At 36.5% G+C, this 17,530-nt stretch overlaps 1 protein-coding gene across 1 annotated transcript; it reads left to right on the top strand.

Moving 5' to 3' along the window:
* The first annotated feature begins 13,713 nt into the window (after positions 1–13,713).
* LOC122010082 (transcription factor EGL1-like) lies at positions 13,714–17,057 on the top strand. The gene is made up of 9 exons (XM_042566457.1): positions 13,714–14,198; positions 14,356–14,610; positions 14,710–14,806; positions 14,965–14,979; positions 15,169–15,225; positions 15,330–15,872; positions 15,953–16,258; positions 16,381–16,827; positions 16,901–17,057. The coding sequence occupies exons 1-9, from the start codon at positions 14,056–14,058 to the stop codon at positions 16,973–16,975; spliced, it is 1,938 nt and encodes a 645-aa protein (XP_042422391.1). The 5' UTR covers positions 13,714–14,055; the 3' UTR covers positions 16,976–17,057.
* Positions 17,058–17,530: the final 473 nt, after the last annotated feature.

The raw sequence follows: 17,530 nt of genomic DNA, 5'->3' as shown, positions 1-17,530 counted from the left end.
TAGTCATATTAGACAAGATCTAATTCACAATTTTATTGTGTGTGCTAATCTATTTTATAGTATTCTTTGTTATTTTGGACTAATATATTTTACAGGAGTTGTGCTTGAGGCACTTCAGTTGAATGGAGGGCACCCTGGACAAACAGTACTGGAGGTGCTTCTGCATAGATAAACTTCGAGGATGAAGTTTCAACCATTAGAGGCATCTTGGGTTGATTGGAGACGACTCAGAGCAGATTGGAGGCACCCTTAGACTATTGGAGGTGCCCTCAAGTGGATAAAAGTAAAGTTTTTGAATTAGATCAGCGCCTTGGGTCATTGGAGGTGCCCCTAATGCAGTATAAAAGATGGTGTTCGACCATAACTTTAATATCAATTTTCTACAAGCTTTCAAATCCTTTCTGCAACGCCGTCTTTATACTACTATTATGTTGCTACTTTGCTACGTCCGACTGCTGCAGTTAGAATAACACCAACCTTAAGCAACAATCTTCAATCCAGTGTAAGTGTTGGTAACAATTTAAATTATTTATTGTTATACTTGTATATGAAATTATAGAGTGTTACACTTTTCTCATCTATGTATTCGACCTCTCTTTCCAAAGATTTTTTCAGAAGAGATTTTAATAGATTTCCCAATCAATACAATCCAAGGGATCATGAGCCTTGGAATAGAGGTCATTGAAGGCTTCAAGCCAAATAATACTAACTCACGTACTCTCATTGCTTTTCTTGTAATTATTTTTTCATTGTTTCCACTACAACTCGATAAGTTTTTTTAACCTAAAAGGAATGAATTTTGAAAAAGAAAAATCAAAGTTTTAAAAATGAGATTCACCCTTCTTCTCTTGTTCATTTTGATCCTATAATATAAAACAAATAGATAGCTGTGAATCAGGACAGAGTGGAACTTTATTTAGATAACTTTCTAAATACGATCCTAAGACTTATGAATCCCTATGGAGATCTACTTCAATAAAATATAGAGATAAAGAATGTTGGGACCTTGATCATCAGCTAGAGGGGGTGAATAGACAGTCATCCTTCATGATCACTTCTTACATTTGTTAGTGCAGCAGAATAAAAAAACAAACAAAGGAAAAGTAAAACCTAGAGGCAATAAACAAAAACAATCAAACCTTTAACACGTTGATTTAAAGTGGTTCAGAGATTAGGACTTCTACTCCACAGTGTATCCGTAAGATGGACGATTGCTCAATCTATCGATAGATCAATCCCCAGCAACTCGGGCTAGTGAACGACTCCTTAGTGGATAAACCTTGCCACAAACTTGTTCATGTGTACTTGGATCATGAGAGCTTAGAGACTCTAATTAGGGGTTAATCACCTCTAATTCCATCACCCAAGCTAGCCATCCTAAGCTTCATTATATAGAGCTTAGGGAAAACATCCAAGCTATTTTTCCGCTACCAGTCAACTGGTAAGGTCACCAGTTGACTGACCTTCGTGAAAAATTGACCATTACACTCCAACAGCTCGATATGAGTCGACTGGTGTTAGGTTCTAAAATGGAAAAGACTCTAAAAAAGATGGAAAATATCCTAAAAGGGCAAAATGAGCAAAACCTAGGTTTAGGACAACAAAAGCCATCTAATGACCATAGAGGTTTGGGACACAAACTTAAGGCTAAGAAGGATGTAATTTTTTACCATAGGGTTCCATATAGCTATGGAACCGAGTCTAAGTCTAAGGGTCAAGTCAAAAGTACAAGGAAAGTTATTCCTAGGAGTATTTTTGCAACTAAGGTGACTAAGACTTCTAAGAAGTCTAACAAAGTCACTAAAAAGGTCATAAGGGAAGAAATCCCTAGGGTTGACCTAGAAAAGGTGACCAAGGCTTCTAAGAAGCCAAACAAAGTCACTAGGAAGGTATCTAGGGAGGTTATCCCTAGCGAGTACCTAGAGTATCCAAGGAGCACCAATAAGTTTTGGGTTCCTAGGAGCATTTTCTCTACCCCATAGATGGGTTAGAGAGTGTCAACTCAAATTGAAAGGGTAGTTAACCTAATCATGATGAAGTTGACACTCAAGGAGCATTCTCAAGATTATTATTAACCTTTGAAAATGAAAAGGATCATCATTTACTCTTAATTGGAGTAATATGTGCCATGAGTAAAAGAAATGCCAATTTGAGATTTTGACATTTTCTTAGGAAGTTAAGGGCAATTTAGGCCTTATTTTTAAATGGTTACTCTTGTAAGAGTAAAATGTGCCAAACCTTGAGGAATTTTGTTTCTAAATTAAATTTGCACAATTGGGATAATAATAAGAACTACCAAGTTGATATTTTGGTAGTTTCTTAAGGATTAAAGACAATCTATGCCTTAACTCAAATGGTTACTCTTGGAAGAGTAGATTGTGCCAAAATTTGAGGAATATAGTTAATTTCAATTGGCACAACAAATTAAGAGTAAAAGAAATGTCAAGTTGGGAGTTTGACATTTTATTAGGGACTTAAGGGCAATCTAGGACTTAGATTTTAAGTTAGTCAAGGTTTTAGGATACTTAGATAGGTAACTAGGTATTTTATTTATGCTAAAACTTGCCATGATTGTTTGCCTTTTATATGTCATGACATCATATGTATTTGCTTTGGCATTCATACCTTATTATGAAAAATACAAAAATACCATGTCATGTCATACATACATCATGTAGTTATAGGAAATTTTATTTTGAAAATTATTTCTTTTTGATGTATGCCATAACATATCATGCATTATTTTAATTCCTTACAATTTAAGGACAAATGACATTTATTAACAAATAACATCCTTGGTGGATGTTCATAACCTCAAAATGCCTAGGTAGATATGCATGATCCTTAGATTAGGGCAAAACCAAACTTTACATCTCACTATGAACTATAAGGTGACTTGTATGTAGTTTAGTATACATTAAATATAAGTGAGATGTTAGGATGATAAACAAAACTCAAGATGTTGATTTAGTGCATTCTTGTGAGTTTTAAGTTCATCAAAACACATAGTTATGTGTTTTCCAATCATTGGGAAAGCTAATGTACAAGTCATGTGCATTGAGCCCAAAGAACGTGGTTGGAAATTGGTTTTGAAAATGATTTCAAATATGTTTTGGAAAACCTTGGTGAAGACTATCTTTTGATAGTACTCATCATTGAATAGTTGAGCACAAACTAGAAGAAAACACTAAAGTTTTTACAAGTTTTCTGGTTTGTGTCAATCTTAGAAAATATGAAGTATTTTCTTAGAAAACTATTTTTCCATGATACTATATGTCCTAAATAATGTCTACAATGATTTTTGGAATTTTGTAGATTTTTCTAGGGGTTTCTGAAATTGACTGAAATGGAATTTCAGCTTTTTCAGAGCTTCAATAATCGATCACCCGATCGATTGAAGGGTCTCAATCGATTGGGCGATTGATTGAGACCAAGCTTCTTGTGAACAGAAACTTCCTAGATCGATCCACCGATCGATCCAACTCTCCTGAATCGATCAGTGGATCGATTCAAGCAGGTTCAATCGATTATGACCCAACTCCAATCGATTGGGGATGCTGATTTTGGCTGGGAAAGCCTGATTTCAGTATTTTTGAACCACCTTTAGTCTAGATAACCATTCCTAACCCCTCAAAACACATTTGTATACATTTAGGGGGAGTTTTCATGATGAAAACAAGGATGAATCGGTTAAGGAAGACTAAGTAGAGGTTTAGGTTGATGTTTGGTTTCATTATTGAATTTATGAACATCAAAACTTCTAATTTTGGGTTTCCTAAAGGTTTAGGGATTCCAAGTCATTGTTGGTGCAATGACAGAAGTCACGTGCATGTCTTTAGGGGGAGTTACTCTTTAAGAACATGAAAGTTTATTTTTCATACACCTTGGAAGGTGGTTAACCTTCTTTAGCGAAAAAGCTCAAGGTTGGACATTTGAATGTAATGAAGAGTGGATATCTTCATTATTTATGTAGTGTATGCTCAAGGATGAGCATTTGATGATAATAAAGGGTATGAGACCTTCATTTGAATCGTGTGTGGATATACCAGGTGGTATATGCTCAAGGGTTGAACGTTCAAAATAATGAAGGGTATGAGGCCTTCATTATTGTGTTGTGAGCAACGAGTGCAGTTGTAAACAACGAAGGGTAACTCTTCAGGAGGAGAGTTTGTTTTTGATGTGTGCCCAAAGATGAGGAATGTTTGTGATGTGTACCAATAGGGGGAGAATGAAGGGTTTAAGTTAGACCTTCATTATCTAAGAGGGAGTTTGCCCTCTTAGGGGGAGAATGTAGAGTTTAACTTACGTCTTCATTACCTAGTGGCATGAAGAAGGTTGAGGCTATGAGATTAGCCTAACTTAAAGAAGGTATTGTCAAACATCAAAAAGGGGGAGATTTTTGGTGCAATATTCCCCAGGTCAAGGTTGACCGTGTTGACTGAGCTTGAATTGAGTCAAGCTCGAGTCTTGATGTTGTGGTTTCGATGTTTGACAATACATGAAGATTGCAGGTGCAATTGTTCATGTGTGAAGGAGAGTCAAGTAGGTCAAGGTTGACGGGATACTTGACGGGAAAATCCTGGTGAGTGAAGCCAGGTGAAAGTCCTAACTGGGAAGTTAGGCAGAAAGAAAAGTCCCAGTGAGTGAAGCTAGGCAGAAGGAAATCCTGGTGAGTGAAGCCAGGTGAAAGTCCTAGTGAGTGAAGCTAGGCAGAAGAAAATCCTGGTGAGTGAAGCCGGGTGAAAGACCTAATGAGTGAAGCTAGGCAGTTGGAAGTCCTAGTGAGTGAAGCTAGGCAATTGGGAAGTCCTGGTGAGTGAAGCCAGGCACGAAGAAATCCAGATGGATCAAGGCTGATCGGACATCTGGTGTTGGAAAGTCCAAGTAGGTCTAAGGGATTGGCTGGATACTTGGCATGAGGAAGAAAAGTCCAAGTGGGTCAAAAGGATTGACTGGACACTTGGTGAGGGAGTCCTAGCAGGTCAAGGGTGGTCGGATGCTAGGCATGATGTACCAACAGGTCGTGATTGACCGGATGTTGGTTTAGGGGACTTTAGACTTAGTTTTGGGCAAAAACCATGAGCTAGATCGATTAGCCGATCGATTGACTCATGCCCAATCGATCAGCTGATCGATTGGGCGAGTCTCTACGACAAACCTTCTCCCAATCGATCAGTGGATCGATTGGGGAGAAGTGTAGCGCGAACAGAATAACTCTAGATCGATTGGCTGATCGATCCAGAGCCCCCAATCGATCAGTGGATCGATTGGGAGGTTCGATTCTATGCGATAAGCCCTGGATCGATCAGCCGATCGATCTAGGCAATTCCCGATAGCACAGAGGCGTTCTAGATCGATCGGCTGATCGATCCAAAGCTTCCCCGATCGATTGAGAGCAATCCAATCAATTGGAATCCGACCGTTGGCGCTGGATAAAGCCGTTGGCGTGAGATTCCTTCGGCAGAACTTGCACTATTCATCTCCGATCTTCTCAGCAGCTTCTCCACAGTGTGTTCCACTCTCACCTCCAGTTCTTGAAGGATCTTGGAGAGACATCCAAGTCAAGAGGCGTGACTACAACAAGAGGAAGAAGTTAGGGTTAGGATTTTCACTGCATATCTTGTAAGATATTTCTTGTATTTATCTTCCCTTACTTTCTTGTTGTGTTGAGAGTATTGTAGGGCTTCTCCGCCTTCGGTAGTTACCGTAAAGGAGTGTTTTTATTAGTGGAGGGTGCGTGAGTGTGTGGATCCTTGGACTAGTCACCTCTTCTTGAGGTGGATACCAAGTAAATCTATGAGTTAGTGTTGTGTGGTTATTTCTTTGTATTTTTCGCTGCATTTCATCACAAGAAACAAGCAACAACGAGCACGAGATCGCGTCGAGCTATTCACCCCCTCTAGCTACATAATTGGTCCCAACAATTCCAACAATTAGCATATAGGCATGAGCCTAAATAACAACCAAAGTTTTAGTAGGAAACTTGATATTTTATAGTACAATATGATCTTATTAATGTATATACATGAGCTTAAATAACAAACAAAGGTCTAGTAGGATACTCGAGATCCTACACTATGACATGATCGTACTAATGTATAGGCATGAGCATACATAGGAAGCAATGAGCTTGTAAGATACTCAATATTCTACACTACGATATTACTATATAAAGTTACAAGTATAAATAGCAATAAATAGCACGACTAACAAATGAGATTGCATGGATATCAAATAGATCAAACTAAGGACAAGCAACTAAGTATCAACTCAAGAAGTAAATAAAGTGGAGTTAAGATAAGCAGTAACTGCTGTCTAATCAATATATGACAATAAATAATTATGTACTAAGATTAAAGAAACTATAGAGGTCAAGTAGGAACTACCCACTTCTATTGTAGATCGTTCTAACCATCTTCAAGTCCAAGAGATCGCATCGAGCTCAACTCCTATAATATAGGATATAAAGTCTATCTAATGTTAGACCCCGTGGTAGTTTTGATGTGATCAACCAAGTTAGTTAGGTCCTGCGTTTTGTCTGAACCCTGTGTCTGAGTGTGCAGGAACTTAGGAGCATAGAAAGTTGAGCGGAAGACGCAGCTAGCGAGAAGGGCGGCACGGGAAGGGAGCCGACGGGCTCGGTGCGTCCGAAGGACGAGAGAGCTGCGGAAGAGTACTCCGGTGGAACGAGAAGAACGTGCGCGGCGTTCGAGGAACGAGAAGCCGGACGGAAGCCTGCTCGAGGAGAAGGCCGGGAACTAGGTTCGGGTGAGCCCTATTCCGGAGGGCCGCAATCACCCAAGGAGCCGAACCGGAGCAAGTCAACTGGAGTTGACTTGTCAACGGTTCGGTCGACCGAACCCCATGATCGGTCGACCGAACCCCATGATCGGTCGACCGAACCCCAATCCTCAGAAGACAAACCGCTGGTGGCATGTTAGAAGCCACGTCAGCAAGCCAGCCGTTGGGGGACTGATCGGTTGATCGAACCTCTTGATCGGTCGACCGAACCAACGTTTATCCAGAGACTCAGTCGAGCGTTTTGATCGGGCCAGTGCAGAGGAAGACCGTTGGCCGATCGGTCGACCGAACACAATGATCGGTCGACCGAACCTGAGCTCGATCCACAGAGACTGCACCTGGACGGAAAGATGGGCAGGTACAGCAGGTTCGGTCGACCGAACCTGGGGATCGTCGACCGATCCCTCTCGAGTCAAACCTGATCCCAAAGGATCAGGTGATCTGATAAGCTCGAGAACCCCTATATAAAGAGGGTCTCGGGCAGCTTTAGAGAACAACGATCACGAACGAAATAGCAACTCTAGTAATCTCTGTTTAAGCAACTACTGTGCTGTAAAAGTGTAAAAGGCTTCTCCGCCTTCTGAGAAGGAGTTTTTTTTACTGCGCTTTTCTTACTACCCTGGATTAACAACCCTCTTGGTTGTAACTAGGTTAATTTCTGTCTCCTTTTATTTCTGTAGTTGATTTAATATTGTTGCTTTATTTTAAGAGTTGGAAAGCTTTGAGGAGGGTATAATTTTTTCTGCAGGCAATTCACCCCCCTCTTGCCGGTCCCCGCTGCACCCACATCTAAGTACTAGAGGAATCCTATTAACCATTTAGTTAACTCCCAAGTTAATTAAACTAACTTAGTTAACTTAATTAACCTATCAATCAATTATCTATTTAATATTCCAATTAACCCTAAGCGAGTTAATTAACCATTAATCATTCATTAATCAAATCACTGTTTAACTAAGACCCAAATTAATAACTGAGTTAATATAAATAATCAATTAATAGCATTGTTAATATTTTTAATCACATAAAATTAATTAACGTGCTCTACTTAGGTAAGTGATCAATTTATAAAATCAGTAATTACCCAAATAACAATCCAATTAATCAAAGGTAAGATATCATTAGCCTACTCATTTTTCTATGGCAGCGACTCTTGGCGGACATCAACTTCTGTTTGAGAGAAAACAACGCTAGTGATCGGCAGTGGCATGCCACGACCGTGTGCACAACAACTTGAGTTCATCCAAGGAGGTGGTGGTTGTTCTTGGCTGACGATGACTTGTGGAGGTGGCAACGTCTAGCGTTGAGATAATAACACACAAAAGAAGAGGCAACGCCGGCGACAAGGTTCAACGGTGACGACGACTCTCCCCCTCGGTCGACAGTGAGAATACAACTGTAAATTTTGAGTATTGACATGGTGCCCAACTACTCATTTAAGTGGATATTCTAAACAAACTTTTATCAAAGCCGAACCAATTTATCCCTATAAAAATTTAATTAAATTCCAATAGAATTTAGAAAAATATCAGTATTTTTAAAAATTCACATATGCTATTTCATATTTATTTCTTTATTTCTTTATTTATTATTAATTATTTTATCTATATTTTTATTTATAAATTCTATTAGGTCAAAATTTAACATTTTAGTATTTTCCTTTTGGATATTAAATATATATTTAATACATATATTGGGTATATTTTATATATAGAAGAAATTTATATATATTTATAATGATATGATATTGTTCACTTTGTGTTTAATCCCTCGTGATTTTATTTTTGGGCTCTACCCAAAAGGTCTTATACCAATGAAATATCTTTTCTTTATAAGTTCATGATCTTTCTCATATATTTTTTAATATGGAACTTTATTTGCAACATTGTAACCCCAACACTAAACTTTAAAAATGCTCAAAAGACGCATTTTTTTCATTTTATCCTTCGATCAAATCTAACTTTTTCTCTTTCTCTTTTCTCTTTTCTATGCATGTCACATCTCTTCTCTTTCCTCTCTTTTTTGCATGTATGCATAACTATTGTAGTGCTAATTTTTGAAAATCTACATCACATATAATTACATTATCATTCGGCACTACCACAGGCCTAATTTTTCGGAGACCAAGACCATATTTTAGTTGATTCTTCCAATAATATTTTAATACATTTGAAGAAGTTGAGATAAGTAATAGAGGGCACTGTTGGACTTCTTGCGGTCTCAGAAATCCATAAGACATGAAATGAGTCCAATCGGACCTATTTAGGTTATCAGTAAATTTTGATTAAAATCTACTGATGGACCTAGACATGTCTGATTGAACCTATTTCAAGTTCTATGAATTTCTGAGGTTGCAAGGAGTCTAACGGTGCCTTCCATAGTCCAATAGTGTCCTCCATTGTTTATTTAACTTATTCGGATGTGTTAAAATGTTATAAAAAAAATCAGTTAGAACCATAAACCTCCTGGGCCTGATATACATCATATCAGGCCCAAGGAGTTTAGGGTTTAGTTGATTTTTACAATAACATTTTAACACCTTCGAATAAATTGAAATAAACAATGGAGGTCAAGCCCCATTGATGGATCTAGATAGGTCTGATGGATCTATTTAAGATCCTATAAATTTCTGAGGTTGTAAGGAGTCTAACCGTGTTTTCCATTATTTATTTCGGTTTTTTTGAATGTTATTGAATGAATCAACTAAAATATGACCTTGATATATGAGAAATCAGACACATGACATTGCCAAAATACAATGTAATTATCTGTTGTGCCAATAGTTATGCATGTATGAAAAAAAAGAGATGAAAGAAAAGAGAAGAGAGGAACGAGAAAAGACGTTGCATGCATAAAAGAGAGGAAATAAAAAATATAAAGAGAAAGATAAAAGAGAAGGAGAAATAATCAGATTTAACGTGGGGTAAAATGGAAAAAATGGGCCTTTTGAATATTTTCAATGTTTGAGATGTCTTTTGATCCATTCTGATCTTTAGAGGTACCCTTTGGACAATTGTTCTAGGGATGATAATTTTATCCGAATTTGATGGAAGATTCGACATCCGACCCGAATGGAGGAGGATATGGAGGGACTATCAATACTTAATACCCGACCCGAATACCCGATTAAATAATATATATATGTATATATTAAAGAAATTATTTTTTCAAAATCAACTTACTATTTTTGTTGATATTAGGAGGAGACTATATAGATGTTTAATATATTTTTTTAATTATATATATATTTTTTAATAGGTTGTTAATTTTAATATATTTTTGTTGGATGATAATAGTTGGATATAAAGAAGAAAAATTATAACTATAGAAGATATCCGATCATTTAATGGGTATGGATATATCCATCGGAGATCCTATACCTGATGGATATAAGGATGGAGGATATAAAATTCGATCCGAATCCGATTCATTGTCACCCCTAAATTGCCCTAGTTAGTTCATTTAATTATTGGAGTATTTCAGCTCCATAATGGTAATATTTAAATGTTGATAATTAAAGACATCATATTTTCTAGTTATATATTATTTTCAAGTGAATATATAGCACGTGAGAATCCTACGAAACATCCTTTTTGATGACTCACTAAATCTTTGAAAATTTATCAAGATGTCAATTCACTCAATTAGTAAATGTAGAATCGTGCAATGTAGCTTGAACTTTAAGTTAAAGTCCAACTATAAAGGAGGAGTGAATAGATAGATTCCACAAATAAATGTAAAGCTAAAAATGTAAACCTTATTTAGACTCTTGGAGTTCTTTGAGCAATGTTGGCATTCCTAATCGTACCAAGGAGTTTAAGGAAAAGCCTACTCAAATTTGTAGGATAACTACTAGATCTATTGAACTCTCGTTATCTAGGAAGTCCGTCTTTCTTTTATCAGTGCACTATAACCCTAAGGGAGTATTTGGTTCAGAGTTATTCTTGATAACCTTGGTTATCCATCCAAGGTTATCAACAAAAATTTTATCTGGTTTAGGTATTCGATGATTCCCGAGTAATGTTCCATGCCCGACACGTCAGCAAAAGAGTCATGCAGCTCGGAATCGGAAAACCTCAGAAAACTAAGGTTTTTCTTGACTCCGGGGTTAACGAATTTTTTTACCAAAAATACTCTCCGATAAAAAAAACATGGAAAAAAGAGAAAAAATGTAAAAAAATATTAAAAAATGTAAAAAAATAAAAAAAAATATTTAAAAAATTTTAAAAATAAATAATTTTTAAAAATAATTTTTTTAAAAAATATAAATTTTAAAAATAAAAAACTTAAATTTAAAAAAAAATTAAAAATTAAAATTAAAAAAATTAAAATTTTTTTAAAAATTTAAAAATTTTAAAAATAAAAAAAATTATAAAATTTTAAAAATTTAAAAATAAATAAATAAAATTTAAAATTTAAAAAATGTAAAAAAATATAAATATAAATAATATAAAAAATATAAAAAACATTAAAAAAATAAAAAACACATAAAAAGTAAAAAAATATACCAGAAAAAGAAAAGTAAAAAAAACATTAAAAATAAATAATAATAATAATAATATTATATATAGTTGATTTTGTAACTGAGGATAATACGGTAAAATATTAAACTAAGGTATTCATTAAAACCTTCAAACAAACAAATTTTTGTTGCATTACCTAGTTTGAACCAAATAACATTTGGTTATGTTTTATTCCCCATAACCTTGGTTATGTGATTACCTAATAATCACATAACCAAAATTATATATGATAACTTGAATCAAACCCATCCTAAGAACTAGTAATAACACATTTGATGCATATGTCAACAACGCAAAATGAAATCTAATTTAAATTTTCCATCAAACACATTAAAATATTTGAGGGCCACGCCTTAAATTCAAAACTCATTTATTAAATAGCCCAAAAGTGCTTTGAAAGTAGTTAACAATAATATCCTAAAACGTTTTGTTTATGTTTAGACTATAATTAACAACTAGTGCAGTGTTTTGCATCGAGCTGCCCAATTATTGCAGCGCACGTGAGAGAGACATGCACAGCAAATTGTTTCATCAGTTGCCCACTGAAAGTTAGAGATGAAGAAACATTGACATTTTTAATGAATCGAGCACACAGATTTCGGCATTTTTCATTTCGCCTATCTAACTTTTCTAACATCAAAATCATGCCGTGCCCTGGTCCTTTAATTATTTTTAAAAGTTTATCACTCAATTTACATTGTTGAATTTAGATTAAAAATAAAATGTAAATGCATTAAATAGGTTTTTAGAAATTACATTAATTTTAATTTGAACTGATTCTAGATCTGATTTTATCTAAAATTAATACTATATTTACTTGGAGAGCTAAATAAAACTAAAAAAAAAGATTTTTATCGTCTAATTTATTAAAATTTTAAGAGGAAAGAAAAACATAATTCATTCGTGGATGATTTTAGAGTTAAAATCGATCACTTCAAAATTGGACGGAAAGCAACAGATAAAAAAATGATGTATGTACCTTTTTCATTTATAAAATTATACCATATATAAAAATAAATGACATATGTACCCTTTTTAACTCATAAAATTATCCATATACTTAAAAATGACGTATGTATCTTTTTTCAATTATAAAATTATACCGCATCTATCCCCCTTCTTCAATTAAGATAAACAAACATCCAGAAGAAGAGATTTCTTTTCCTTTCCATTATTTTTTCATGCCCTTAGATTTATTTTATTCATCCATCATCTACTCCTTAAGATAAAATACCCTTAAATTTATTTTATTCATTCACCATCTACTCCTTAATATATATATATATATATATATATATATATATATATATATATATATATAAATTTATAAAAGTTTGATGAAGTTTATCATCAATTTATTATAAAATGTAGAATAAATTTTGTTCTAGAGCTCTCCTAATTAAAAAATCTTAAATTTTTAAATATTATAAATTCACAACGAAATTGACTGATACATCGAAATCAAAGCAACTGATGCACTCATGTCTTTAATATTATAAAATGTCTAAATCAAACTCTTCCTTATTTGTCTTCCGTGGAAATATTTTTCAGTGTGAAAATAACTTGATCCCAACTCCCAAGGAGGTTGCTGAAACAATTTCAGTGGCTGAAAATGTTTTGAAACCTAATTTGTCAACGCCTTCTCCTGTTTTTTCATCACAATCTAACAAGGAGATATGCATTGGAGCAAAAACTGATAAAGTCGTCGCACTAGCTGTTCGAATACTACGTTCTAACGTGCAGTGATTTTTTTTGCATGAGAAAAATTAAATATAATTCGAGATATTTTATATCCTGTTATTTATTTTTAGAATAGTGACTAATATATAAGAAAGATATTTATCTTAATTTTATCGAAATTCAAACTTCAGATCTCATGATGACAACACCTCATGCACTAATCAGTAGATTCACACACACACACATCACAATCTTACATGGACACACAGTACAGTAGTACAATGCAACTCATTGATTGAATAGAAACAACAAACCAACAATAATGCTGAATATGTTTACAGTCTAGCAAAAAATGAAAAAGCCTGATAAAATTTTCTATTTTTGAGATCAAGTTGCTTCACCTAACAGGATTTTGAGAATGGTACACCAATAATTCAAGGTCTGTGTTCAGATAGCGAGGTGACGAAAAAAGGAAGAACTTGGTGGACACCAAAAATCTACTGGAAGTTTTTCCCCCGCCAATCTCTTTCATTGGTTGTTGGTCCGGTGCCCATTAATGCCTCCACACGTGATCAGTAAAAAAAAAAAAACAATCACTGGATCGAATCTCTAGATTGTGGTAGATTGTGGTAGGGGCAGTCCACAGTGCAATTTGCCTCATGACTCCATAATTGCACCTACTAATTAGAATAAGTAGGGCAGTCCACACTGCAATTTGCCTCCCTAATCTTCTCCACTCAAAAGGAGATGGTAATTAGAGGTTAGCAGGGTTTTGTGTAGCCTCTCATGGTTGCAACTCAGCTGTGGTGGTTTCCAGCTTTTCCCCTTGCCCTTGCAAGGCTAATAGCTCCAAGTTCGGACAGGGACAGTGTACCTTATCTGACAGTCTCTCCACATGCAGGAGGTTTTGTGTGCAGCAATTAACCATGGCTCGATGTAGTTTTCATGTAGGATGTTGCTGTATTGCTAGTCGGCCAAGGATCTGAGCGTTGTTACTCTCAGGTTAAGCTCCAATATCCTTTCTTGCTTTCGAGTTTGGTGCGATTAGGGTATGTGTCGAGCAATGGACACAGATGCTCAGATTCATGAAGAAGATTCAAGAGAGCAGCACCTCCGGAAGCAGCTTGCTGCTGCTGTGAGGAAGATTGGGTGGAGTTATGCAATCTATTGGTCCATCTCCAGCCACCAACCAGGGTAATTAAACTAGTTTCTCTCTTGTTGTTGGATTTGTTAGAGTCAAGAGGATATTTTCATTGTGTTCTTCTTTAGAACTTTCCTCCTTTATGGTGCCACCTAAAGTACCTTTTTTTTTTAAATGATTTTACTGTTTCAAATTTACTCATTTGTTTAGGGTTTTGGCATGGACTGATGGGTTCTATAATGGTGAAATCAAGACAAGGAAGACTACACAACCCACAGAACTGAATTCAGATCATATTGGCCTCCAGAGGAGTGAAGAGTTGAGAGAATTGTATGAATCACTTTCAGCAGGTGATAGCAATCTTCACAATAGAAGGCCTTGTGCTTCATTGTCGCCAGAGGATCTCACCGATACCGAGTGGTATTACTTGGTTTGCATGTCCTTCACCTTCACTATAGGGCAAGGGTAATGATGTTCTTCATCAGTCATGGATCTCATTGTTCATCTGCTTTAATTCCACATTTATGTTTACAGTTTCGGTTTCGACTTTCTTTTGCTGTTCAGATTGCCTGGTAAAGCGTTTGCGAACGATCAGTATGTGTGGTTGAACCATGCTCAGTTTGCCGATTGCAAGATTTTTTCGCGCTCTCTACTTGCAATGGTGGAAAACATGCACCACTCGCTGAACATGTTCTTTAAAGTTCTAATTTAGTCAGTTGCATGATTACATTACTTGTAAGGCTAACATTTGGTTACTCTTTCTCTTTTGATATGTTGCTCCTGTTTTCTTTGCTCGGTCTGTCGTTCGACGCCATCCAGAGCGCATCTATACAGGTAACAAAGGACTCTGGTTCGATATCAAACTTGTAACTGCTACACTTGACATCCTACATATCTTGAACGAGCTTTCCATGCATAATAGCCATGTAAAGTATCTTGTTGTTAGAAGAATCTCAAGAATTTTTAGCTAGTCGTTGTAACTTCGATTTCTAAATATTTCATTCACAAGTTTGCCTCTTTCAGACTGTGTTGTGTATCCCTTTCATGGATGGTGTGCTGGAGTTTGGTACAACTGAATTGGTGAGTTTCGATTCATTTTTAGTTTGATACTTCAAGTTTGCCTTTCCGATTCGGGTTTATTTAACGCGAGTATCTTTCTTCGATATGAAACAACTTATTGAAAGGTTTTGGAGGATCCAGCTTTTGCTATGCAAACCACAAATCTCTTTTGGGAGCTACCGGTTCCAGTTTGCTCTGAACAATCTATATCCACTCCTGAAATGGCTGAAATGGCCGCTACCGATCAAGTTATTCAAAATCAAAATCTCGGTGACGATTTAGACAATTCTATGGTTTTGGAGGATGAAAATTTGGTCATAGAAAGCTCAAATCCACTGGAGATTCATCCAGTGCATTTTCCTTTTGCTCTTCAGTCGTATGCCACTACAAAGGATGAGGCTGAGAAACTGCATTTTGATATCTGTGAAGAACTGAATATCAGTTCTCCCGGTGATGGCTCGAATGAGTGCTTTCGAACTCAACAGCTCGAGGATCTGCTCGAACTGAATGGGCTAAATTGCCTTCATGGTTCTCTAAACTCAAATGAGCAAGAATCATTGTCCATTGTTGATGCTCAACAGCTTCTTTCTTCGACCAATAAGGTCCAAGTTGGCAACGACATACACTATGTGAGGACTCTTACTAGGATTCTATGCAACTCTAAACAGGTAAAAACATGTACCCTCCTTAACAACTCAATGACAGCAAGCAAAATGCTGATGGATGTTTGTTATTGTTGTCGAAACAGGTAAAATCAATGCCATGCTTCTCAAAGGTCTCTCACAAATCAAGTTTTATCGTCTGGAGAAGAGGTTTGAGCAGCGCAAAACCATTCAATGGCACACCACAAAAGCTGCTGAAGAAGATTATAATTGATGGAGAATGGTTACTCAATGGCAGCATTCTAAATTGCCAAGAACAAAATGGTTTACCGGGGAATCTATTGAAGAAAGGACAGCCACGCGCAACCAGTGTTTCGTCGGAGAGAAGGAGAAGGGAGAAGTTGAACGAGAAATTCGTGCTTTTGCAATCGTTGGTTCCCTCCATTAGCAAGGTGATCCTATAGCTTTCTCAAAGCCTCCATCTGTATTTCATGATTGATAAACTAAAAGCATTCATAACAATATAGTCACTAGTGTTAGAGAAGTCAATTGCTGCTCCATCTTTCTTCATTAGGTTGACAAGGCAGCTATCCTTGGCAACACAATTGATTACTTGAAAGATCTTGAGAAAAGAGTGCAAGAGCTAGAATCGTGCCGGAGGTCATCAGAGGATCTTGACACTGAAGACAGAAGCAAGCATCCTGATGATGTAGCAGAAAGAACATCTGACAACTATGGCAACAAAGAGATAGCCATTGTTGGCAGGAAGCGGTCGGCGCACAAGCGTAAATCTGACCTCCTCGAAGCAGAAGGGGAGCACCACTGGGTGCTATCCAAAGAAGGTCCTATCGATGTCAATGTTACCTTCAACAAAAAGGAGGTTGCAGTGGTGATGCATTGCCCCTGGAGGGAATGCCTGTTGCTTGAGATCGTCGAATCTATAGGCAATTTCCACTTGGATCCTGTCTCGATGCAGTCCTCGATCGTCGAGGGTGCGCTTGCTTTGACGATCAAATGCAAGGTAAATGCAGTGGATTACATTATGTAGTTTTCGCTTGGATTACCAATTGATCGCCTCTTGGTGTCGAATGCAGCTCAGGAGCACCAGTGAGGCCTCACCAGGGATGATAAAGAGAGCACTGCAGAGAGTAATAGGTAAATGCCTGTAATGGTGATGATGATTTGAGCACTAGTGAATGATCTGTTAGAACTCTGAGTAACATGTCTATGAATTTCGAATTGCCGCCTAAACTAGATCGAATGAGCCACATGGTTTCGATCGAATGGTTTATGATGCACATAGTTGACAATGACCTATATATACTTCAATTCAAGAGGGACCAAACCTCATGAGTAAATGATCAAAGTGGAAGGTTTTCAATCCTCCTCAAGATCACGCTATCGCATATGAATCGACAAAAGATTCAAGCGATCCAATACCGGATCTTTTCGGAAATCTAAAACAAATATGTGAAATCGAAAGGCAATGGAAGCTTTAAAGAAAATGTATATCCACACCAATCCAGAAACATTCTTATCTTCATTGTCACGGGAGGAACTTTTTATATATATATTGTTGAAGTTAGGAAGGTGAGCCTCTTCCTCTTCCAATCCATTCACCTTCCTAATGAAGGGGAAGAGACCTTCTACACCCTAGTCCAAAGCAATCTAAAGGAGTTGATCATAAGAGTGAAGGAAGAACACAAGAGAAGACTTGAGATTTG

The sequence above is a fragment of the Zingiber officinale genome, chromosome 8A, assembly GCF_018446385.1.
Source record: "Zingiber officinale cultivar Zhangliang chromosome 8A, Zo_v1.1, whole genome shotgun sequence".
NCBI classification, from domain to species: domain Eukaryota; kingdom Viridiplantae; phylum Streptophyta; class Magnoliopsida; order Zingiberales; family Zingiberaceae; genus Zingiber; species Zingiber officinale.
This window is presented reverse-complemented; position numbering and strand designations above follow the sequence as displayed.

Coding starts and splice junctions, on each gene's coding strand:
- LOC122010082 (XM_042566457.1), top strand. CDS start 14,056: ATGTGTCGAGCAATGGACACAGATGCTCAGATTCATGAAGAAGATTCA. Junction 14,199..14,355: donor ATCTCCAGCCACCAACCAGG/GTAATTAAACTA, acceptor TCATTTGTTTAG/GGTTTTGGCATGGACTGATG. Junction 16,259..16,380: donor TGGTTCCCTCCATTAGCAAG/GTGATCCTATAG, acceptor TTTCTTCATTAG/GTTGACAAGGCAGCTATCCT.